The 26,610-nt window shown below is 40.2% G+C and overlaps 1 protein-coding gene across 4 annotated transcripts in view; it reads left to right on the forward strand.

Annotated features, from left to right (window-relative positions):
* THSD7B (thrombospondin type 1 domain containing 7B) overlaps nucleotides 1–26,610 on the forward strand; it is a 413,810-nt gene that overhangs the window by 246,012 nt on the left and 141,188 nt on the right. For all 4 annotated transcript variants that reach the window (XM_083493189.1, XM_083493188.1, XM_083493191.1 and 1 more), the window contains 3 exons: nucleotides 19,338–19,532; nucleotides 22,564–22,798; nucleotides 26,453–26,568. In XM_083493189.1, coding sequence (XP_083349315.1) covers nucleotides 19,338–19,532; nucleotides 22,564–22,798; nucleotides 26,453–26,568 — 546 coding nt within the window. The remainder of the gene's footprint in view (nucleotides 1–19,337; nucleotides 19,533–22,563; nucleotides 22,799–26,452; nucleotides 26,569–26,610) is intronic.

The following is a 26,610-nucleotide window of genomic DNA, read 5'->3' on the forward strand; positions in this document are numbered from 1 at the left end:
GCATAGGACTCACCCAACAGATTTACACAGCTGTGCAAGGAATAATCAATTGCTTCTGGATAGAGTTGCAATTTGTGTCATGTCAAGTGAACAAAAGCAATACTACAAGAATAAAATACAAAGAGACCAGTTCAGGCACTACATGGTGGCTACAATGATATAAGTACACACTTATTTTTTTAATCATGTTGAGTTTCAGTGGAGGGACTAGTTTCTGATGATGCCTCCTCTAGTTAGGAACATTGGGATAGGCTGAATCAGACCATTGATCCATCTAGCTTATCATTGTGTGTAGACCAATGGTGGCCAACATGGTGGCCTCTAGATGATATTGGACTATATAACTTGAATCAGTGCTGACCATTGGCCATGCTAGTTTAGGCTGATGGGAATATAAGTTACTGCTATTGGAAGGGCACAACTTTGTTTGCCTCCGGGCTGTACTGGCTGGCAGAAGATCTCTGAAGTTTCAGACAGGAGTCTTTGCCAGCCCTGCTTGGAGTTGTTCTGTATCTGGATATATCAGTTGGTTAGTGCATGGTGCTGATAATGCCATGCTTGCAGGTTTGATCCCCGTATGGGACAGCTACATATTTCTGCTATTGCTAGAGGTTGGGCTAGTTGATTTTTGGGGTCCCTTCCAACTCTACGACTCTATGATTCTGTGTCATGAACTGAGTCTGGGACTGTTTGTATGCATACCCATGTTCTCTGCCTCTGAGCTGTGGTCCTCTCTAAGATCTAGTTCCTAGACAATTTGACAATCCATTTCAGCAGCTTAACACACCCAACTGAACTCAGTGCCTATCCATTCATAAAGTTATGTGTAATGAAGAGTGTACTGCTCCCTGGATTGATGACACCTAAAGTTCCCAGTACTGTTCAGCTGATTAGCATTTCTCCGATCAGTATGAGGCATACAAAGAAGGAGATAAAAGAGGATTATTATTTTATTACATTTGTATCTCACCCCTTCTCATAGGAACTCAAATTGGCATTTCCCTCCAGCTTCATAATAACCCTATCAAGTGCTGAACAGATTCTGCTATCATAACATAATCCTCTCCTCAAGATCTATTTGCCAAAGCAAATTCACTGGATTGAGTCAGTATGTTGAAACTTTCAGTAACCTGCTCTGTTTTTCCTTCTGCTTCCACATTTATGTCTCCATACTTTTTTTTTTGCAAGATACATGAGTGCATTGTAAAACTGGCTGAAAGCAAAATGAAAAGTGATGTTGGTGAAACGCTCCGTATAATCATCTGATTAATTTAATCCTCTCTGTAAGCTTCAAATGAAGGTGAGCTGCAGATAAAAGGCTGCCCACGAGAGCTAGTGTTCTTCAGTATGTCTTAAATTACATATTTCGGCATCATTGAAAATCTTTTCTAAGAGAGGATTTATTCTGGATTCACAAAGGCAGAGTTCTCATTACAATAGGAGCCCAGCAAGGAAGTTTTCCTCTCAGCACTCAAGTCCTTCTCATTTATGCAGCTTGAACTAGAACTAGTGTCAGTTCTACAGATATGTTTTGTTCAACAGAGAACTCCCTTTCAACTTCCACATTGATCAGCTCTGTTTGGCTAGGTGCAATACAGGCACTGATGCCCGATTCCAAGTGCAGATATCTTTAAACTGAACGGGAAAGGGGCCTGAGCAGATAGTTTTGATTCTGTTGCTGGGACTTTGCTTGTGGAACCTCATCAGGAAATTGGCTGTTGGCAGGTTTTTCTGTGACTAATATGTAGTTCAGCTTCTTCAGGGGTATGGTGTCTGGCCATGAGACAGCCACTCCCAGCCCTCCACAATGAGCTCATCTATAAAAACATGTACGTTTCCCCCTCCAGCAGCCTCTTGCTGTGGAACTTCAGTTCAAACTGTGGTGGGATGGAAGGTGCTGTTACAATGCCGGGGCGAAAAAATGGTGTGTGGCATTTTCAACCAATCAGCCATGCATTTCTTGACAGGAGGTAAGGGGGAAATCGCAGGTGAATGTGCCACAACGGAAAACAATGACAACAATTAGCATAGGCAAAAGAGGAAGCAAGAGTAACAGTTCAAATAAGTATAAAAGTAAATGAAATTGGGAAGGAATACAGATGTTTTGCACTTGCTAACCAATATACAACACTTGGAAAGAAAGGGACACCAATGTCAATTCGGCCTCTTACATCTACCGGTCTTCATTGAAGGATGGTTATGTTACAGTTCTAGCTGAATTCAGTGTGTGCTCAGAGAATCCAAGATAGTAACTATGATTTTTTTTTATTTAAAAAAATGTACCCAGAGCTAGTGCCATTTGATCCTCAGTGCAGATTACCGGTAATCCTGATCCATGGAAGAGGCAATTTGTCCTAAGTATAATCAGAAATCAAACATTTTTGCAAAAACAAATGGTTGTTCCTTACCTTTTCTTTTAAATTAAGTGATGTGTTCAGAGTGCAAACAAGAAAACAAACAAAACAAAACATCAGAACAGAACCTAATGGTTCTGTTAACCTACCCATCTCTGTAAATGATTTTGAGGTTCCTCAGAGAAGGAGTTATTTTGCATTCCAAATCAGTAAGACTAAATCTCATGTGCTACGTGACCTTTCGGATGAAAAAGGAGATTGCGCCAGTAATCTTATCTGCAGTTTAGTACTGCATTTCCTGTTACGTTGCATTTATGGTTGCTTTGACTGTATTAACTACTACATGAAGTGGTCTAGTCATTTTATATTCTTCTACATATATGCATCAGCTCCCTAGTCAGTTTATTAGTTTTTACGCCCAATTACTGCATAGCTCCTATTACTTAACAATCTATCTTGATGCGACAAAGGAAGAGGAAACTTAGCAATGAGAAAGGTATATTAAAAAAACACCCCTATACTATGGGAGGACAAATCCAGACCTGTAGTGACTGTAGTGTTTCTTACGTATAATGTAGAAATGCTACAGTATGATAAAACAGTCCAATGGCTGGGAGAAATACCCAAATCTGCATGATTCCAGAGCTCATAGTACAGTGGTGCCCCGCAAGACGAATGCCTCGCAAGACGAAAAACTCGCTAGATGAAAGGGTTTTGCGGTTTTTGAGCTGCTTCGCAAGACGAATTTCCCTATGGGCTTGCTTCGCAAGACGAAAACGTCTTGCAAGTTTGTTTCCTTTTTCTTAACACCGTTAATACAGTTGCGACTTGACTTCGAGGAGCAACTCATAGAACACGGTGTGGTAGCCTTTTTTGAGGTTTTTGGTGATTTTTGAAGCTTTTCCAAAACTTTTCCGACACCGTTCTTCACAAGACGAAAAATTCGCTAGACGAAAAAACTATTCATTTCGTCTTGCAAGGCACCACTGTATGCTAAATGTATTCCAAAGTGCTCAGGTTTCATACACGAGGTTGCCCTGTTTTACAAAGTAAAGGCCAAGCAAAATTTTGTGGTGCTCTGGGTCTTGTGACTTGTCATCGCCCGCCCGCCCCTTCAGAGTTAGGAGGGAAGCTGGGACTCCAATGCTGCACTTCTGACCTACCTGTTAAAACACACACCCAGAGAAGCACAAACAACATACACTATATAAATATATATTGCCAAGTCAGAGTTTAAGAATGCATGAAGACAGCAAGATTCTATTTGCTGTGTGAGGGCTTCAATAATTTATAGAATTAGTAAAAGCTTTATTATATTTTTTTGTGCCTGCATGGACTCAATTCACTCAGCTATGCTACATAAAAGTTCAAAGGTAGTATTTTATTGTCATGCATGAGAGGAGAGAAATAAATTGGAGACAGTAATGTAATCATGCTCGCCGATGTGCTCGGAATTTTGAACACCATCTATTAGGAGGTTTGTCACAAAATACTTAGCTTGGGAAATATTTATTAATACTGAAGGTTTTAATATTTTTCCCTGCCCACGTTCTCATTTCTTGAACATGCAAGTGGGAAATATATCCTGTAGAAAACAGTTGCCACTTCTCCATTTTAATATCTGAATGAGTGGAAGTGGCTTTCCCCTCCCCTTAAGTTATAGAAAGATTATTACTTTTTTCATTAGTGTGTTGCGGGGGGCGGGGGGGGGGGCTAGGGTACATTTTAAGACACCCTTTAATGTCCCCCTTACATTGTGGAAAATCAACACAAGTTCTACCACCAGCACTATGGTGAGCTTAAAATCGTAGAACTCATTTGATTTTTATTTGATTTTATTGATTTTATGTGTTTGTTTTAACTCAGAATAACATGTTCAAGTTCTTGTGGCTTTGAGATGGGTTTTAATCATTAATATGGTGGAGTTTTTTGTTGTAAATGTTTGTTGCTTTGCAACTTGTTTGGGTTTTTTTTAATAAGTAGTCTTAAGGACCTGTTATGTGATGTGGCTGGAATACAAAAGAAAATAGTATGCCATTCTTCGCATGAACTGAGGGTGGAAAAGGGCTGCAGAACATAAGCCCAAAGTCCTATTGGGCATGCAGTTCTTCCACTTTGCTGTGTTACAAGATAGTCTTTTCATGTCTACACAGAAGTGCCATATTTTTCCATGTATTGAATGAGGTTTTTTGACTCAAAAATCACATTAAAAAACTGGGGTCGTCCAATACACGGATAGTAGCATGGTGGGGGAACAAGCGGTGTGCCACCAGCCATTCGGTTGGTGGGAGCGCGGCTTCCCCAGATGCCGCAGAAAGCGGGGAACGATCGGGGGTGTGTGTGTTTCCTGCCCGCATCTGCACTGGGGGGAGAAGCTGCATGCCACCAGCCAGCTCTTTGGAGGGAGCACAAATTCACCCGATGCCGCTGCACACAGGAAATGATCTAGGGAGTGTTTCCTGCCCACAGCTGTGGGGGGGGGGAAGAGGCTCAACAACTTTGGGCCATCTCCCCTCATTTTCTTAAAATTTAGTCCCCCAAAATGGTGGGGAGTCTTATACAAGGGGGCATCTTATAGACAGAAAAGTACAGTAAGTCCCATCAATGGGGCTTACTCCCTGGTAAGTGTATGTAGGATTGCGTACACTACATACACTGCATCTGCAGAAATATGCAGAATCATATTGAAAATCCAACTCTTGAACTTTCCTTGAAATGTCCTGGTTTGCCATGCTGTAGGCAATCATTGGACTGAATTCAGCAATTTACTAAACTTTACTCTCCTTGGAATCTCTTAGATGTTTTCCCAAGGGTGAAATATTTGCCTGAATGGGTTGTGCAGAATAAGAATAGATGAGAGCACAGATTTGTGAGGGACCCTAACAGATAGACAAAAAATTGGAGAAAGAGCTTTCCACCTATGGAAACACTGAAGTAAAACCAGGTGATGACAGAGATATCAGGAATAAATGGATTTAAGCAAAAAGAAAGTCACAAACTGCACTGAGGAGATCTAAGAGGATGAGAATTGAGTAGAGAGACTTGTGGAGATAAATGACCATCTTGGAAATGGCAATTTCAGTGGAGTGCTGAGAGTGGAAGCCAAATTGCACGATGTCAAGAGTGCAGTGAGAGAAGGATAAAAGGGAAGTGAGGTGGGGGGAAGGAAGATGGGTCAAGCCATGGCTTTTTGAGAATAGGTGACATAGTGGCATGTTAAGGAAGGAAGCGAGCATAAGAAGGGAAAGAGGGATAATGGTAGAGAAATGGCAACCATGAGTTATGACATCAAGGGCATCCATGGAAATGATGGTGAGTGGTGGGGGTGAGGGAAATCATGTACTGGGAATTGGAAAGGGAGGATAGAAAAATAAATATCAAAAGAATAGGCAATGTATTTACCTTGTGCTTTCCCTAATGAACCAATAGAACATCTCTGAAATGGAGCTAGTCCCAGGAGAGCAGCCCAATAGACAGTGGTGGTGAAGTGGTGGCCCTCATACAGCAGGAGAACTGGCAGAGCCCCTTCAAAGAGGAAAGAGATGGCCCTGTATAGACAATACTGTCTCTTCATGCTGGGGGTGATCTCCTTTCTAGCTGCCACGGCTGCTGCTGGTCCCCTCTGCTGGCCATGGGAAGGAGTTAGGCATATATTTTTCTTCATTGCAGAGGTCTGGAATGTATTGTTTTAATGGACACTTCAATTGTCTAATGATTCTATCTTTTGAAAGAGGAGCAAGTGTTCGTGCCAGTGGCAGACTTGAATGAATTTGAGAATCCTTATCATCATTAAGTTTGGAAAAGAAAAACAATATTTTTCCCCAGGTGGACTGTTTCCTTTTTATAGTATCATAAATGATCTATCCCTATGAATGGTTTTATAGATGCCATCATAACTGAATTGTGTGTAGGATTAGACAGTTGTTATAAGATAACCGGTAGACCGGTTATAGAAGATGGAGCTGCTTTGATATTTAATACTCTTTAAATGCCTCCTTAGGAATCATGTGCTATGGGCTGTAAATGATGGCATAATTATTAATGATGTAATTAAAATTTGAGACTCAGAGGCAAAACAGAAGCACACTAGAAAGATAACATTTATATTGTGGTACGGTGCCTCAATTTGTGTGTGTGTGTGTGTGTGTGTGTGTGTGTGTTGTCTTCGTGCCTTCAGCTAAAAGTAAAACACTTTATATATCTAAGGAAGGATCTCAGTGAGAAAAAGAGGACAGTATTAAATTTAAATACTTTTGGACCTATCACCTATCCTACAAATAAGCTTGAAGCACAAAAGTAAGCATAACTGAAACACACTTGTGCCATTGCTCTGAACTGGTTTATTGCCCCAGCAACACTGGTGGGCAGGACAGGAATGGGTGAGGCCAGTGTTAGCATAGCAATTGTTGCAGTGCATTTTCATACACACATGGAGCTGCTGCATAAATTGGCTCCTCCTTCTATTTCAGTGGAACAAGCAAAGCATTGAATGCAAGCTGAGGAGTTGCTAAATAACAGTGATAATCTGGGCTAGACAATTTAATCATCTCAGAGGAATTATGAACACTGGTGAGCGAGCTATAAGTATTTACTTAAACCTCCTGTAATGTACTTGTCAGGGAGATGATAGTATGGGATAGCAGCTGCCTCTCATCACACTGGGATCAAGTTGCTGTGTTTGCATTGCACATGATTAAACTTACCTGCATAGGTGCAAGCTACTTTACATAATGTCACTGTCATTCAAATCTTTGTGCGTGGGGTGCCAGCCATTCCTAATTTGTCAAAAGTGGCACAAATTGATCTCATATGTACACTCCAGTCACACGTTTCTGCTTGTTAATTCCTTTAGCTGAAATTAATTTCTTGGTTTTCCACTCACAACAGATGGTGACTAAGCACCTATATTTATTTTTTCCATTTTAAAATTTATTTTTTGAATTATTCTTAAATTTCTGCATGTCAAGGCCTTCATACAACTTTGTTTCTGACATCACTGTAGACTTTGGGTTCATGTTTTTTATGGAATAGGGATTCCATGCCAGGCACTTAAAGGTAAAGGTAAAGGGACCCTTGACCCTTAGGTCCAGTCGCGTACGACTCTGGGGTTGCGGCGCTCATCTCGCTTTACAGGCCGAGGGAGCTGGCATTTGTCCGCTCTGCAGACAGTTTTTTCCGGGGTATGTGGCCAGCATGACTAAGCAAAGATGAAACTTCTGGTTAAATTCTGAATATTGATGAGAACGTTCTTCTGCCTATAGCTGGCAAAATTGGGGGTACTTAAGGTGATTTCTGTTTTCTGCCCAGAATGCTTCTTGATGATACTATCTTAATGCTGGGTGTTCTTCTCGCTTCACCCCAAATAGCCTTCATGGCTATGGCTGTAGTCCTTATGCATTCTTACCTGAAATAAAACTGCACTGAACACAATGAGCATCATGGTGGTTGTTGCTGTTCTTTTCTCTTCCTTCCCCCACTGATCTGGATTACAATCTTCTAATCCATTTTTAATCACGGTGCTTATAAGTAAAGCATGTGTGGTTAAAAGGTGCCAAGGAGTAACTGTTCCAGGTTAAGTAGTACATACCAGACCCAAATTAGTTGCAGGATTGGGCCAAATCTGAGTATTAGATATACTGGTTCTTTCATTGTAGAAAAGCTCCTCTCATTCCCACAAACATTTATCCTTTAATTTTGGAGATTCCCAGGTGTTTTGGAAAAAGGTTGTTGATTCCCTTGAAAAATCCACAATGCATTTATAATCATTCTTTATCATTATCATCCAGTGTTTTGGAAAACAGAAACTTTACCAATTCAAATCATATTTGCAAGCCTATTAGATTTGCTCCCTCCCTTGTAAGTAGGTAAATTATTTTATGTACACGGGCAGCGCAATCCTATACTACCATGCCAGGACTAGAGGAGCTCCACCACTCCATGGCCAATGAGAACACACACTTTCCAATCTTGAATGTCATTTGTATGTCGTGATGTAGCAGGTGCACTTTGTCGTAAGAATGCAACTGAAAGTGTTGGGGAATATTCAGCCCAGTTATCACCATCTTCTTCATCAAATAATAACAACTATCCTGCATCAAAGCAATAGACATTTGGCAACAAAATCCACAATATATATAACAATGCTCCGAGGAAATAATCTTAGTTTTCATATGCATCAGAATGAGGTGGCAGAGTGAGCTGTGCCACTTCAGGCATGTAGAGAATTGCATTTTTTATGCTCCGCTGTGCAACACACAAACACAATCAAATAATATAAAACTGTCTGTAGGTAGAAAACTCTCTCTTCAGGGAGCAGGCTGGGCTGAAAACCTTTCTGCCTGACGTGCTTCTTGGTGGTGGTTTTTCTTTTCCTGGTAGTCACATGTGTTTGTGTGTGCTTAACTTGGGACCCATACAAAAGTGTCACCCTACAGCTGCAACCTGCGGTGGCACTGTCCATTATGCCTCCTCATTCTGCTATGTGTATAAACCAGTCAGTGTTAGCTGGGTTGTCTGAACATTGAGTACAATTTGCAAGGTGGAAAGGATCAAGGACAGAAGAGAGATGTTATCTGTGACGATAGAAGCAGATGAACATTAACTAAAAGCTTCATGGGGATCATAAAGGGTAGAGAGACCTTAGTAATGGATTTTTTTCTTCAAGGTTTTAGTATGTTATGTGATCCAGCCATGAACTGGAACTGAGGAGTGAAAAATGAAGAGAACTAAATTTTACACCAAGGTTACATGCCTGGAAAAAATGGTGGATTATAAGATAATTAAGGTTCAGAAACTGTTGGATAGGCAGAGATTTATTGCTGATGAATTACAAGAAATTCAGTTTTATCAAGGTTAATTTAAGAAAATGAGCAGACATCCATGAAGTGATAATAGCCAAAAGACAATTAGCCACTGTAGAAAGTACCAATGCTTAAAGAGCAGGAATTCAGAGTTAAAGTGACAGATCACCATTTTTTTTTTTTAAAGACAGACTAAGACTGCCATCCTAACTCTATTGATCTGGGAGCAAGCCCTATTCAATTCAACAGGATTTACTTCTGAGTAGATGGACATAGCATTGCACTGTGAAAGACCAGGAGCTGGGGAGAGAAATAGGGCAAAGTACTGACATCTTGAAAATACCATGAGGGAATGTTGGAAATGTAAAGAGGCTGAAGGGACATTTTTCCACCTCTGGTGAACTTGCCCAAAAGTGAAGGCCTTCTGGGAAAAGATTTATAATGAACTAAAAAAGGTGTTTAAGTACACCTTTCCTAAGAAACCAGAGGCCTTCCTCCTGGGCATTGTCGGCCAGAAGGTGTTAAATAAGGATAGAACCTTCTTTATGTATGCAACTACAGCAGCAAGAATCCTCATCGCAAAACATTGGAAGACTCAAGATTTACCCACACTGGAAGAGTGGCAGACGCAATTGATGGACTACATGGAACTGGCCGAAATGACTGGCAGGATCCGAGACTTGGGAGAAGAAGCAGTGGAGGAGGATTGGAAAAAATTTAAAGATTATTTACAAAAATTTTATAAGTTATATGAATGTTAAGTATTCGCATGAATAGGGTAATTTAGCTCCAGCAATAAGACTAAGACACGGTAAATTAAGCTATATTAATGAAAGGACTAATGTTTAAAATAATATCAGATTTGTTTTTAGGGTAAATTGACAATAAGTATTTTAAACTTAAATTTTAATTATTTGAAGGAACAAAAGAATACACGAAATAAGGTTATAATTTGCTGATCAATTTTATTGTAAAGAACGCATAGTGCGGGAGACGTGGGGAAGTCCGGTTGGTAATGGAAAAATGTTCTGAAAAGATGACTTTCTTTTTCTTTTATTTTTCTTTTCTGTTATTTCTTTGTATATCTGACTGTGTACTTTTACCTGGAAAAACATTATATATATATATATATATATATATATATATATATATATATATATATATATATATATAAAATACCATGAGGGATAATATATATAAAGAGAACTGTTAAGGAGAATTTGAAAGGGAAAATGAGAGACAGAAGAATTAAACCAAGCCAAAACTAAACCTCCCCCCAAAAACAGAGAGGAGAGGAGAGAATTTATTTATTACTGTGTATTACACTTGCATACCACCATCCAACCAAGTTCTCTTTGTAATTTGCATAAACAATAAAATGCAGATGTGATTCACAATAAACACTCACACAAATCACAAAACAAAACAAAAAAGCCCAGCAAAACATCAACAACTGAAATCAGGATAAAACATAGGATCTAAAAAAAAGCAGAAAATCAGTGAGTGACAAATTGGTGCAAAAAAATTGAAGCACCTAATTTATGACAAATGAAGACAGAAGATACACTGAACAGCAAAGGAACAGAGGTAACTTCTGTGCAGGTATTTAAACTTAGCTAAGTTAAAAGTGGATTCAGTGAAATGGAGAGCCAGTCTTTTTTAATTTTAAAAAAAGGCATGTCTCCAGTTTTCACTCTTCTTCTCATGTGGCTGTTTTTCCAGGGCAGCCTCCATTTTTCCCTTAAAAAAAAAGATCCCAAGATGCAATGTATAGCTAATATCCCCTTTGTGTCTCTTGTCACCAGATTCTAAGGGCTTTCAAGTGTCTGGACACGTTTGGGGGGAGATTCCCCTTGTGTGGATCTTGTACCTATAAATCATCTTCATAGAAATCTCTCATAGGCTCTTGCACAGATTGTGCAGTTGAAGATGAAGAATATGCTTTGGGCAGGAGTTCAGTGAGTAATACTGTGGGTCTGATACAAACAAAACTTAGGAAAGCTATTTCCTTCCTTTATATTTTCTTTTGTGTGATTTTAATTGAAATGCTTTATGTTCGAATAGTTATCAGACAAGCCCTTTGGGTAGACCAAAACTCCCGTCTAGTTTTCCATGGGGGCCCTGCTAGATTATTCTGGGAAGACTGCCAGGCAGGCATAAGGACAATTGCTACCACCAGCACTACGAATGTCTCTAGAAATTGGTTGGTGGTATAATGCCTCTAAACTTGGGATTCCGTCTAGCCACCTTTGCTAACAGCCACTGATAGATCTATTCTCCATGAAATTTGTATAACCCCCTTTTGGAACTATGTAAGCTAGTGGCCATAACTACATATTACAGCTGCAGGTTTTTTTTTTAAATTAATTTTGCATTGTGTGGAATGACAAAGCCTTGACAATTTTCAAAAATTGATTTTGGGCCACACTTGAATGTTGCGCCTAATGAATAGCATGCAAATACATCTCTCATTTTGCTTTAATTAATTGCAGGCTTGGGAAGGACTGTTATTAGGACTGCAGCACGTGGGGAAAGATCTTTATTCCCCCTTTCACATAAGGTATAAGGCTGCGGGAAGTGGTGGTGGTGATGGGCAATCTATTGGCACTAATGGGAACTTTTGTAGGCACACAGGAAATAGATAAGGTACAACAGGGATAAACCTTCCTTTTTGTGCAGTAATCCCAACAGCAATCTGGAGTCAGAGCAAGAGGGTGTACCTGTAATTAACGAGATACGGGGGGGGGGGGGGAAGCACCTGCACACTTTGCATTCAGTCTACTTTGGTATTTATCTATTTATTTATCACCGTTCTTTATATGCCACCTTTCAGGATACAAATGCTTCCAAGGCAGTTTACAACTAGCATCGCTGCACATTTTAACACACACCTCCATTAACATGTCACAGGTCATAAAGTTCCCTTCTAACAGGCAGCTGGTGGTATATGACCCTGTGGAGAGGGAAGGGGGGAAAGGCTTTGGTTATTCCTTCACCTTCTCTCCTCACATGGCCCTTTTCGGGGAGGAAAGAGGAGTCTTCCATGTTCCCGTTCCTCTATCCCATGTGTTTATCACCTGTTCCCTTGATTCTTGTGTGTGTGTGTGTGTGTGTGTTCTGAAACAGACATGCAGCTTTATTTCTCCCTTTGTCGCATATTAAGTCTTTACTACTTGTTTTCTGCTTTGTCATTTCCTGCCTTGGCTGTTCTTTTCTTGGCTTTTCTGTTATGATTGTTTTTTTATTCTCCCTTTCTGTTGGGGAATAGTGATGGGGCCAAAGCAATTAGATTTACTTCTCACCCTGCTGGTTACACTGACAAACTGACAATGCTTCTCACAGAAGTTCTTAACTATGGATTGGCATTAGCAAAAGTCAGCGCCCAGGTAGAAATTTCTGTGAAGTGTGACATAGACCTTCCCGTTGGCCGTGCAGTGCAGTCAGAGGAATAAATCTGTACTCAGACTTATTAGCGTTTGATTTGGTGTCTCAACATGGAAAAAAAGTCAATGGCGAGATTACGAAGAGCTGAGTACATTTATAGATGGCTGTATCAAATCAATCTTACGCTCCTCAGTTCTGGCGTTGTTGTGAAATGTTTAAATGTAACAGTTCCATTAGCTAATTAGATGTCTGGGGAAATACTTTTACCCTGTTAAGCCTATTTATGCTGAAAGATTTGAAATTGCTATTAGTAAGCAGGCAAATGGCAACTTTGATTTCCCCATCCCCTCCCCACTCTTAAAATTTACTACTATCTACTGACATCTTTGTTATAGACAAGCAGTTACTCAAGGTTTATTGGCATTGTTTCCAGAGATTTAAATGAGATATAAAATTTTATAGCAGCATAGTATTTTAATGACTGTTTCATTATTTTACATGGAGGACATGAATGAATAGAAGGAGTAATATTGATGGACAGCATGTCATTAGAAGATACCAAAAAAAAGTTCTGTGAGTCATTTATGTGCAAATTAGGGTCTTTTGTGTTTGAGGGCTTAGTTGCAGAATTATATATAGTCCAATATCTCCTAGTGTAACAGGGCAAAAGAGAATCTATGTGCCATATATATCCTGGAGAAGATATATTTTGATATGCTTAGCATAACTTGACTCATCTGCTGGATCAGGAAGTATATCATATGCTTTTATGAGCAATGATCCAAGTGCTGCTAGGCTCTTGCTCTTACTGCCCTTTATACTTGGACTGCCCTTTAGGAACACCTGGGAAGTGGCAGGTCCCTCCATATCTTCCTTCCTTCAGTTCATTCCTCAAAGCCTGCTTCTGCTAAAAAGCCTTTGGTTCAACCTTAAATCTTCATCCCCAACTAGGAATGAAGGAGGATTTTGTCCTGTCGACATTTTTAAGTGGACTGACCTATTTCGCACCTCTTGGACTTGTACACAAACAGTGGCGTAGCGTGGGTTGTCAGCACCCGGGGCAGGGCAAGTAATTTGCGCCCCCTAACTCATGGATTTGCGCCCCCTAACCCGTGGATTTGCGCCCCCTAACCCGTGGATTTGTGCCCCCTAACCCTAACCCCCAGATGTTGCGCCCGGTGCGGCCGGTCCCCCCTGCACCCCCCACGCTACGCCACTGTACACAAATCAGGACATAATTATATTATTCATATTTCACAGTTCTCTGAATTTTGTGGTGCAGTTCTCGGCTCAAAAACATTTTAAAAACTGTTTGGATAAAATATATTTAGAAATGTGTACATTAAATAAAATGCATATTTGAATTGCCATGGGCTGTAAAGTGACTGATCCATCTAGACCCTGTCCACAACTATAATGAAGTTTTAAGTATGTGTAGCTGAATTTGTGTGCATATTTGCCCCCTGTTATGCGGGATTGCACTGTGGTCTAAACCACAGAGCCTTGGGCTCGCTGATCAGAAGGTCAGCGGTTCGAATCCCCATGACGAAGTAAGCACCCATTGCTCGGTCCCTGCTCCTACCAACCTATCAGTTTGAAAGCACTTCAGGTGCAAGTAGATAAATAGGTACCACTCTGGCGGGAAGGTAAATGGCGTTTCCGTGCGCTGCTCTGGTTTGCTAGAAGCAGCTTAGTCATGATGGCCACATGACCCGGAAGCTGTCTGCGGACAAACATCGGCTCCCTCGGCCAGTAAAGCGAGATGAGCACCGCAACCCCAGAGTTGTCTGCGACTGGACTTAATGGTCAGGGGTCCCTTTACCTTCTACCCTTGCTTCTTCTTCTATCCTTTCAGTCTCTTTGTTTGTCAAAATGTAGACTGTCTTCAGACAGGACTAAAAGTGACAATAGATTCTGTACTAGCAAATGCAAGTAACGAATGCCTTATTAGTGTTGTATGTAGCAATGTGGCATAATCATGCAGTTGCTGAGCTTTTTTAAGGATTTTACCCCAGGACATATACTGCCACGGGGGCCAGATTAAATCGATCAGCAGGCTGGATTAGGCACCCTGAAACAGACTTTGGACATGCTTGGCATAATGTAATGCCTTGTTACATGACCCATTAATAGGAAAATGGGTGAGGAACATGTTATGATGAAGTGAGACTGAAGACTGCCCAATAAACCTCTCATTGGAACAGTAAGCCTGCAACTTTGACACATCTAATTTATGTGTATTCAGTTTTATGTGCTTGGGGAAAAACAAACAAACAAACAAACAAACAAACAAACAAACAGGAACAGGCATCTAAGAAAAAATACTTTCGCAATCCTACCCACAATTGAATGAAATGCTTTGGCTATACACAACCCACACCCACATCCGCCTTGACTAAGGATACAAGCCCAGTTCCTTACCTGCCAAAGTTGTGACAATTGTTAGGAAGGCAAAACCTCCAGATGGACAAAATTTGTCTGGAAGACAAATTCAACCTTGACCCCAAGTGTGGCAAGTCAATGCTTCCATTTTTGTTGTTTAGTCGTCTTAGTCGTCTTCGACTCTCCATGACACCATGAACCAGAGCATGCCTTGGAAACTCTCACTTTCTTCTCAAAGCTTCTCCTTTTTTTATGTCCATGGAGTTTTCTTGGCAAAATACTGGAGTGGTTTGCCAGTTCCTTCTCCAGGTGGATCACATTGAGTCTAAACTCTCGGCTATGACCTGCCCGTCTTGGGTGGCCCTGCACGGCATAGCTCATAGCTTCTCTGAGTTATTCAAGCCCCTTCGCCACGACATGGCAGTGATCCATGAAGGGGGGATGCTTCCATAGCAAGGTCTTAATCGCGTTCTGCTCACTCTCAAGCAGAACCTTAGCATAACAAAAAGGGTGGGTGGGGAAGCTGATTGGACAAAATCATGGACAAACCGCTGGAAGCTGATGTGACTGCTGGGGAAGGAAATGATGCCCTCCAAGGCTGTGTGGGAAACAGGTCACACCCCCTGCCCCAGTGGTGCCTCCTCACATGCCAGGCTGCAACCACTGCTGCCAGATGTAATAAGGCCATGAACGGCCAAGAACTACCATGAAGATGAAATTATCACAGGACAATTAGTTTGGGATAAAATAGGCCACAGTGCTGCTGATTACAGTTTTAAGTTGGTCTTGGTGTAGGCACTGGGTGTGTGCCCTGAATCACACAGCCCGACTGCTGGTTGATTATTGAGTGGGGTTAATCCCAGGTTAAGGCTCATCCCACAACGTACATCAAATCAGGGCAGTCCCTCTCAGATCACCATGGGGGGGGGGAGTCCTGGCTTACCAGGCCCCATCTGGAAAGCACACCACTGGACCCTTCTATGGGATACCAATTTGTTAGAATGGGGTGGGGGTGGGAGTCCCAATTCCCCCATCTATCTTTTGGCTTTAGGCATGATCCTCAGAATACTACCCCTGTGCAAGTTGCAGGCTTACTGTATTTCTAGTCTTTTTAAACAAAAGATTTCTGTAATTCATTGGGAGAATGGCCCAGATTTACAAAACTTTTGAGAAAATTTTGCATTCTGCACTTGTTACACATCTGGAAACTTACTTCCTACCACACCTGAATAGAATTGCTTGAAATCACTTGAGTCCCAAGATATATTTTTTTCAGTAGGATCCAGTCTCACTCGGGTGGTTTTAAATATACCTTGTGGATGATAAAACAAAAAAATTCCTTCCAGTAGCACCTTAAAGACCAACTAAGTTAGTTCTTGGTATGAGCTTTCGTGTGCAAGCACACTTCTTCAGAACTTCTTGTGGATGATAGTTTTTCTTCCCTTTTTTTCATACCAAAATATTCAAAATGTTTTCAAGAGTGATAGATTTTCAATCACATCTCTTTCTCCTACATAAAAACAAAAGCATATATTTTCCCCAAGGCCAACTTAGGTTCTTCTGCCAGAAGCTATCCGCTGTCTTGTAGGTACCACCCACACAGATTGAGCCAAGTGTTAAATATGGGCAACTCATTCTACTATGAGTGAAAAAGAAGAGATGGAAGTAAGTCTTCTGTCTGCTGTAGACCATAAACCTGACAGGAACTGACTATTTTGTATATTACTTGTAAATAGAGATGGTGAAACAGAACAGATTTTCACAGTTCAGCTACTTTAAAGTATTGCTGTCTCCCCATCCTACCTTTTCCTTGAAGGACTCCTCACAACTTCCACCTTGACCCCAGTTCTCTGAGATGTGGTAACAACTGCCATACAGGCAGGATGTCAAAATGCTTGCAAGGACTATAATGCTAGTATGACTTGTAGAGGCAAGCACATAATTGGTGCGCAGTTTAAGAGTTCCTCTTCTCTCCCCAACCCCAAACCCTTAGCTTGCTCAGCTGTCAGCTCAGTGTTGAACACACAGAGTGCTGCTACTGAAATGGGCCATTCAGAGAGAATGATTGAATAGAGGTAGATGCAGTGAGAGAATCTTTCCAAACACGTCACAGAAAAGATTGATACTCATTCATGATGAGATGCGTTCCTGTAGGAGAGGGATTTTCAAACTTAATTCATCTTTCGGCACGCTAGAAAAATTGTATAGCGATTAGGCAAGTCAAATTTTGTCTGATCAGCAGAGGCATGTATATATATATAGAACATATCTTGTAGTGGGATTGCCTGCTCAATTCTCTCTATTACTCCCCATGATGTGCTTGAAAAGTTTTATTCATACTAAGAGGCTGTCCTTATTTAGGAATATGAATGCAGAAATTACTGGTGCACAATTGACAGCTTTAAGCACTTCCACTGACTTCCACTTCCACTCATTTGCAAGCTGGTATATGCATGTTGCCCCACAAAAGCAATAGAAACCTTTACCCTCAACTTTATAATTCCTTGCCAGGCAGCTTCATGGTAATCACAACTCTAATTTCCAATGAAGAGATGGTTTTCTTCTGCAGTTGCAGTTCTAAGTTTTATTGCTCCCCCACTCCATGTTTAAATGATTGATCTTGTTGGTTTGGTCTTGGGTTCATTAAAGATAATGAAAGCTTCGCAGGTATCCTAAAAGGAGGAGCATTCAGAGTGGGAATGTTGTTCATAAGGGGTTATAGATTTGAGCTTTTAAAGAATTCAAACATGAGAATCATCCAAGATTCCATAGCCCATGATCAAGTCTCTTTCCCTGCCCTTTTTATATATTTGCACATGTGTTAATGCGTACTGTTGTGTCAGAGTGTAGCAAGGGTTATGTTTGACAAACCACAAGTATTTCCGTTACCCTTCCAGATTAATATGTGCATTTCTATTAGTGTTGAAGCATATATATATATATATATATATATATATATATATATATATATATAAATAAAAGGAAAGAATTTATTGAATATCTGCTTAAGGCTTGCAGCTCACTAGACATGATTTCCTCAACACTTCATAAATATCAGTTATATACTGACTATCCAGCTTTTATGAAAATGTTGAAGAAATTCTTCAGCATCTTTTCTAAAGTATACAAAACAGAAGGAAAGAAACTGAGGAGGCCATCTGCTGGTGTGCATAGGAGGAGAGCTGAGGGCAAACACAGATGTTTGAGAATAAGAGGGCATCTGGGGTGGAACAAAACATTGGGAGAAATATATGAAGTAATGTTAGCCATGTTTGCCCATGAGAAAAATTCTGAAGTACAGTACTTGTTAATTAGGACAATGGCCAGTTTGTATTTATTCCCCCTACAAAAGCACCCTGTTTGTTTCACCTCAGGATGGAGGCGGAACGGAGTAACAGCTGTTGCATTTGCAGAGACAGGGCCTCATTCATTATGAGATTCTTATTTTCCATGAGGCCCAGGTGCAGCCTGAAAGGGCCTCCTTTGAATGTCTGATATCTCCTCTCCCTATTGAAATCTATTTTGTTAGTTTGAGCCCAGTTCTCCAATCTGTTAAGGTCATCTTGAATCCTGATTTCATCTTCTGTGGCATTAGCTACCCCTCCCAGTTTGGTGTCATCTGAAAATTTGAAGAGTATCCCCTCCATTCCTTCATCTAAGTTGTTTATAAAGATGTTGAACAACAACAGGTCCAGGATAGAACCCTGCAGCACCCCACTTGTCACTTCCCCCTCAGTGAATGGTCCATGAGGAACGATTCATGAGCACCTTTTGAGTTCAGTCTGTCAACCAGCTACAAATCTACCTAACAGTTACTTTCTCCCTTCCTTCATAACAAGTAGTGCAGGTTAAGACATTTCTTAACATGCTGTATATTTCCTTGAAATGCCAGTAGCAGCAAGTTAGGTGCAGTGATGGCACAGGATCATGCAGCATAATGATGTTTGGAATGTGGGGTTAGTTACATTAGATATCAAGAAGAGCGATGGGTCTAAGACATAGGGCTGCCTGTGGCCTGTTTTTCATTTTCCAAATGTCACATGAAAAATAATAAAGTTTAAAATAATTGTGAATGTGATGCAAGGTGAACAAGAATGTGTTCTCGCACATTCTACAAGAGTCCTCCAATCTAGAACATGCAGCAGAGGACTCCCACTGGTAGTGTTTCCATAAGGACAAATCCCAGAAGTCTGATCATAAAGAACAAAAGAAGCCCATGAAGTTTTGTAATTGAAGAGGGTATGAAGTGCACATGTGAAACATACCTTGGCATCCCTGCTGCAGTACTTCTGTGAACCAATCAAAGTCTTCTCCCTGCCATGCTTTTATATTGCTACGACTACTCATATATTTTAAAATGGTCATATTCTTAACATGGGCTTCTTCTTTTTCTCTTCCCATTTTGTGTGGATTTTAGGTGAGGATGTGTCAGGTGATCTCTGTGCAGACTCCCCTTCGCCTTCCAAGACCATAACATGTGAAGTTCCGTGTGGAATGGACTGTGTTATGACCGAATGGTCGCAGTGGTCATCTTGTTCTCACTCATGCACCAGTAAAAATGCTGAAGGCAGGCAAAGCAGAACGAGGACAATACTGGCATTACCAGGAGAAGGTGAACAGCGCATCTCTTATGGTTATTTCTTTGTTTTCTTTACAGACTTCCTGTGGCATGGCAAGGTTAGGAACTGTATATACCAGAACTATGGGAGTCTCATTTGGTACTTCCTTATTCATTGAGGATAAGACTTTCCCTCTTGAATGATTTGCTTTCAAACTATTTTGAGTCCTTGAACCAGTAGCAGACTGCAAATGAGTAACATTACTTTCTTCTGACATGGCTTCAGATATGGCCGGAATGCTACAATACTAAATATCTGAGGTGGATGTTAAAAACTTGAAGAGCTGTTCTGGAAACTCTGCCTTATACTTTAGCTTTCCTCATGGCTGTATGTGTTGAAATGTGTTATTTTTAATATAACCGTAGCGTGTTCTCTCACCAGCATCAAAATCTTCAAAACGTAGCAGCAGATGGGTGCTGCATTAGCAGTTGAATAGTGGCCCCCTGTGATCAGTTAAAAACACCCAAAAATGCAGTTGGGAAAGAGCAAAGTTATGAATGCACATGCCTAGGATTATTAGATTAACATTTTTAAAAAGAAAAAATATAGCATTATGTATATTGCCGTGTGGTGAGGAGTGATTGTGAGTTGTGCCTCCTCAAGGTCATGTATCATTCCACATTTTCCTAGAGAACTGTTTGGATTAGTCCCCAGCCCCAGTGAAATAAGAGTAATTAATAATCTTTATCACTTGAAAAGAATTTTCACCTACAAAGCTCTGTACAAATATTCATTAATCCATTCTGTTTCCAAATTGTATCTGATAACATTGAAATCATGAGTTAATGAAGCTTTTTAATATATCAGAATATTTGATTTTTAAACAGATAAATTTACATAGAAAAATTAATTAAATGATGATGCATGTTCCTAATAATATTGATGGTAACTGTAGAGCCATAAATCCGAGAAAGCAAACTAAAGACACAGTAGAGGAAACAGTGTTTAGCTAGGGCCAAATATTTTTCTGTGGAAACTTAAGTGTATCATTAAAAAAATGAATGCACATATTGGAATACTTAAATATTGAATTACACATTAAATATTTCATAGGTTAATTCCTTTGCAGGGGCATGGGATAATTAAAGTCTGGAATATGTAATTTCAAGATCATTCCATTTGACTTCAGTGGTGACCTGTTTGTTCTACTTATGGATTTAGGGAAGGGTAATGTGCTAGCTTTTAATGGCCCCAAATATGTCTGAAAACAGTACAGTGACTTTGAAGGTTTAGATGAAGCAATGAAAAGCAGTTTATGCAGTGTTGCCAAGTATTGATAAAGTGGACCAACAGAACAATGCTAGTTAGATCAGGGGCTTTTATTGGTTGTTGTTGTTGTTTTTTTAAAGTGAAACTATTTTATATCATAGAATCATAGAATTGTATAGTTGGAAGGGATCCTGAGGAACATCTAGTCCAACGCACTGCATTGCAGGAGTATGCAACTGTCCCATATGGGGATCAAACCTGCATTATCAGCACCACACTCTAATCAACTGAACGATATGTTTTTATATTGTGAGTTGCTTCAGGATGCCTCATGGGAAGTGATCCATAAATGAAATTATCATTTCTCTGGTCATTGACTATCTTGGCTGGGGCTGATGAGACTTGGAATCCCACACCTGGAGGGTGCCAGCTTCTTCACCCCTGGACTATAAATTTATTCAACCCCTAGGTGAATGCTTATCATCATTTTGGATTGTGGCATTTTGGATTCATAGGTATACATTTTCAAGATGAATTCTTAGGGATGGAAACACCTTCTGGGTGGCATTATGGACCACCTTTTTCCTAATTTTTATGCAAAAGGCTACACATAGTACCTTCACATCTACAAGATATGCAGTTGGCACTTTGCTGGTGCAAAATAGCATCAGCTGGGCAGCTTAGGGAATGAAATTTAACAATTTGAACTTTCCCCCCCTCCTCCATAAGAACAGCTGAAGAACTTGGAAATTATAGCTTTCCAATGGGAATTATATCACTAAATTTTTCAATAAGTATGCAGAACAAAGGGTGGTTGTGTTTCAGTAGGCACTTAATTTACTTGGTGCTGGTCTCTGCCTCACTATCCCCCCTTGTTGTAAGTGGTGGTGGTATTGTTTATGTGGTCATTTGAACACTGCAGCCTCAGGAAAGCAATGGCAGTAAAGATAAGCTTGTGTATCTATAGTTTTCTCCAAGTTTCTTTGATGTTTGGTATTTCATAGAACTATAATTAATCACCAGCTAGGGAATTCAGTTTTATCAACTCATACCAAATTCAAAGTTGGCTCTGTCTGGCTCCATTTTCTGCTACACTTTGTAACTTAGCATACAGATTGAAAAATCAACAACAGACCCTGTGAGTATTCCACAGAGTATCCATCGGGTCCTGTATCCCAGGGCTGCTACTTGAGGGCAGCAGCTCACTGTAGTGTTAACATGTTCAGATCCCAGGCTTAGCTCCACCATGACTGTTGTAATCACTACTCATTGCTACCTCAGTGCTCTTTGTCAGCTTGTATGTTGGAACTGTGTTGGGCAGCCAGTTTTGGGTCTCTGTACATGGAATACTGAAAGCACTGCCATGTGTCTCTGAAGCTTAAGTCAATGTGCATAGGCTTCCAGAGTGGATGCTTATGACTTATAATAATGTATGGCTCAAATAAAATAAATGGCAATTATGTTATTTGAGCGATACTTGATTATAAGTCATAGGATCCTGAAACTAGTATCATAAGTTGGGGAAATTGTCCTTTTGTGTGTGACTGAACACAGCATTGTGCAATACAGGCAACTTCCATTTTGTCCACATTCAAGGCACACATGCACACCACTTTTGGCCCCAGAATAGGGCGGGCTTACACGCACCCCACCAATGCGCACTGTAACCCAGAACACAACCCCCACGCAAATGGGGAGTTACCTGTACTAGTTCTTAGAAGATCCTTTATTGCAGCAGGAATGCAACCAGTGTTTTACACACACACACACACACACACACACACTGCTACACACTGTTGCTTTCATCCTATACAGGTGGAAAGTCATGCCCTCCTAATCATGCACTAGAAGAATATCGTACATGCAACGAGCATGCTTGCAACCAGATCTACTGGGAAACATCAACATGGAGTCCCTGTTCAGAAAACATCTTGGTAACAGCTCTGAATGCTACCATTAACTGGAATGGTGAGCCCACCTGTGGAGTGGGCATGCAGACAAGGAAGGTCTTCTGTGTGAAGAATAATTCTGGCCAGGTCCCAGCCAAAAGGTATTGTTCAGAAATGCATGGCACTGGATACACACCATATCCATAGTCTTTGGTTTGTCTTCTTCTAACTTAATTTCCTTCAGACCTAAGAATGTCATTATAGAAGTGTCAGTTTGCTAAGATGGTATGCAGACCACCACCACATGACTCTTCCTTCTTTCTGTACCGGTTGGGTGCTTCTGGGGTTTGGTGAACAAGGTAATACTAAGCTAGGCTGCAAGAGGTGAAACAGACAGAGCTCTCTATCCACTTCATTCACTTAAAGAGGCTGCTGATTTAATGTAATCTGTTCCCTTTTCTGGCACTTTTTTAAAAATGGAGGGAGATTCAAATGCCTTCCTACTGAGAAAAATAAATAATACAAGATAATACACATAGATAATACAAGAACAATAAATTATTATTATTATTTCTTAAATTTGTATACTGCCCTTTGTCCAAAGATCCCAGGGTGGTTTACAACATACAAATTGAGAAAGGAAAATGCATAATAAGGTAAAAACCAATACAAACCAATAACCCCCGTCCCACAAAAGACATAGAATGTTAATCAGCCAAACATCTGATTGAAGAGAAATGTTTTCTCCGGGTGCCTAAATATATGTATTTAGTCTTTTCTGGGGACAGCATCCAACAGATGGGGAGCCACTGCAGAAATAGGTTGTTCCCATTTTTGCCACCCACTGGAGCCCTTGTGGAGGCAGTACACAAAGAAGGGCTTCAGATGATGATTGCAGTGCCCAAATCAGTTCATATGGGGAGAGGCAGTCAGAGGATGTTATAAGGAATGCAGTAACTTCCATAGTTACTGGTTTGTAAAAAAAAAAAAACAAAAACATTTTTAATTCTGGTGGAAGAATTGATGAAAGGGAAATGGCTTCCACTCTAAATGGGCTATTTTTTCAGAGTTATCCTTTTAGGAGGTCTTGTACCTAACCCCTCAAACTGGTTTTTTGTTTTTGTTTGACGGGGTCTTTAAGCTCAACTGCTGAGAGAGATTCCCCCCCCTCAGAAAACAACCAAACAAATGTTTTCCTGAGCTTTAGAATGTGTGCACATTTGCATACTAGTCTAGATTACACCCTGCTAGCAGAATTATCCCAGCAAAACACAAAAAAGGTGGAGAATCATTTAGCATATGTTGACTCCCATTAAAGAAAGGTATGGGTGAAATGTTCATTGCTATGTTGATTTATAGCATAGTAATACACACACACACACACACACACACACACACACAGTGTTATTCTAAACAACATTTATCCCTATGTATGACTTAACCTTCTGCTTTGCTTTAGAAGCTCAGAGAAGTCAGAAGCACAGTTGTTTCCCTATACATACATATATACATACAATCAAGACTTTGCTAATTACTTTCTGCACTGCTAATTAGTCTGGAGAATGACAGCCTAGTTTTAATCCTTGTATCTCTCAGAACAATTCTGCTAAAAATGAGCAGGCTACGTTGAAAGTTAATTAAAATTCTTTAGATTAATGAGATTAATTGAGGAAAGAAATGTCTAGTGCCCATTGATAACCAGGAAAATTGTCAGCATGAGGTTTTTTTGTCATTTGCTGCATCATACACTCTTTCAAGCATATTTTGTTCTTCATCCCTTATGTAGAAGTCTAAGTGAGGGACAGTGATCTTCAGTGGCACTCTAAAGCAGTGATGGCCCAAGGTGGTGCCCTGTGGATGTTGATGGACTACAACTCCCATCATCCCTGTTGGGTTTACTATACTTGCTTTGGGCCGATGGGAATTGGAGTCCAACAGCATCTGAAGGGCATCTTGTTGGCTGCCCCTGCTTTGAAGTGTTCAGGTAAGTCTTGAAAGTCAGAACAGTGTTTAATCGAAAAGAGAAAGTGTTAAAGGAATGCAAATCTGCCTTGTAATGAAGAGGTAGCACAAAGTGACTTCAAGTACTGAGATTTCTGAAATTGGAACTTTAATCTATTATGGCTTCAGTGGGGGGAAATGGTTTGTACTGGTCACACCATGAGCTGGTTTGACTAATAGTATTAGCAGAACATAGTGGAATCATAGCTGATGGGGCAGCCCTGTATGATCACAGTTAGGGATGTGTGTGTGCACACATGTGCAAGAGAAGGGTGACCGCAGTGGAGATACCCCAGAACTTATAATGCAAAGTGTATTGACAAACAAAATACCAATTCTTTAACTAGTTCGTTTGCTGACTTTTGCATACCAAATATGTACATCTTTGCAGGATAAGACTTTTAGCCCTTACTCCATCAGTAAGCTCTGTGTCCTTTATCCTCCTTAACTCATTGAAAGCTTAGGCTGCCCGAGACTTGTGGTTTCAAAGTATAGGTTTCTGAATTTAATCATAATAATGAGCAGGAAAATTGTTTGTGACTAGACCTGCTTATTACATTGCATTTGACTATTTATGAAAATTTGAGCTTCCAGTGATTCTCTAAAAGCTATGGGAAGTGCTTAACCGCAGGGTAACTTTGAGAAGAAGATTTATGTATCTGCATAAATATTCAATTTAGGTTTTGCTGAAGTTATGAAATGTGGATTTTCGCTCCTATTACTTTGAAGGAGGTGGGAGCTAAATTCATTTTCCATTTTACAGACCTCCAAGTGGATAGAAAAATGAACAGTTCCTAGAAATAAATTTCAAAGAGATAATGGAAACAAAAATGCATTATATACCAAGAATTCATTTGAGAACAATATACACACTTATTAAAACAATGCATTTCACTGTTTCACTTGGATTAATTTTAAAAACTTTTTGTTTGATGTTATTAAATATTTCACAAAAGCAGCTTTGTGACCTATGTTTAACTCCTACCATACTTTGAAAACTGTCAGTGATTAAGGTACTGATTGGTTTGGAAGTTATATTTCACTTGTGGGTGTTTCTCAAGCAATCTGTCTGCATGGAAATTAAGACTGTGAAAAGCTCATTCTTTCCTCTCCTTTGTTTTACTGTCCCATTTAGAACAGCTGATCTTCCGCAGCACATAGAACTGCCCCTTTTACCTCCCTCTCATAATTCAAATTAGGGATTGCTGACATATAAATTTTATTCGTATTTTATATTAGAGAGTTGGGGGAAGGAAACCATCCATCCAGGATTACCAGGCAATAAAGATTAGGGCAAAGATGTATAAATGGGAGGAATGGGATCAAAAAAATTAGCAGCTATTGGAAGCCTCTCTTTATCAAAGAACCTGCAAGAGATGGCTGTTTTCTGCATTTTATGTTAAAAGCTGGGACACAGAAAAGTAGGGGGGCATTAAATTCAATGTGAACACTTTCAGGAGGGTGATATGTTTGGATTTGATTATGCTGCCTTTAAGACAAGTTAAGTGATGGCTTGTTTTAACCGTGATCTGTTCAATAAGCCACCAAGTATGACACAGCTAAACGAATTCCAGCTTATTTCTCAAAAAAATGTGTTTTGTTTTCCAGCTGCTCTTGTCTTGTGCTTATGTATTTCTAGTATTATCTATGAAAACCTATACATGTCTACTTAGACGTAAGGGCTTGTGTATAGTGCGTGTGTATAGTGTGGAGTTTTCTGTTTTATTGCACAGCAGAGATTCTTTTCCCCTAAATAATTTTGGGGCTTTCTTAAAGGCAGTTCTCATACGTTACACTTAAAATTGTGTTCTCAGGTGCCCAGAATCCACCCGGCCAGACACAGTCCGCCCATGTTTGCTGCCATGCAAGAAGGATTGTGTGGTGACCCCTTTCAGCGAATGGACACACTGCCCTACCACCTGCCAACGTGGTAAGCTGCTTTAAAAGAGGGATAAAGAAGTTCTGGTCAGAA

Source organism: Podarcis liolepis, assembly GCF_965112155.1.
Source record: "Podarcis liolepis genome assembly, chromosome: 1".
Taxonomy (NCBI): domain Eukaryota; kingdom Metazoa; phylum Chordata; class Lepidosauria; order Squamata; family Lacertidae; genus Podarcis; species Podarcis liolepis.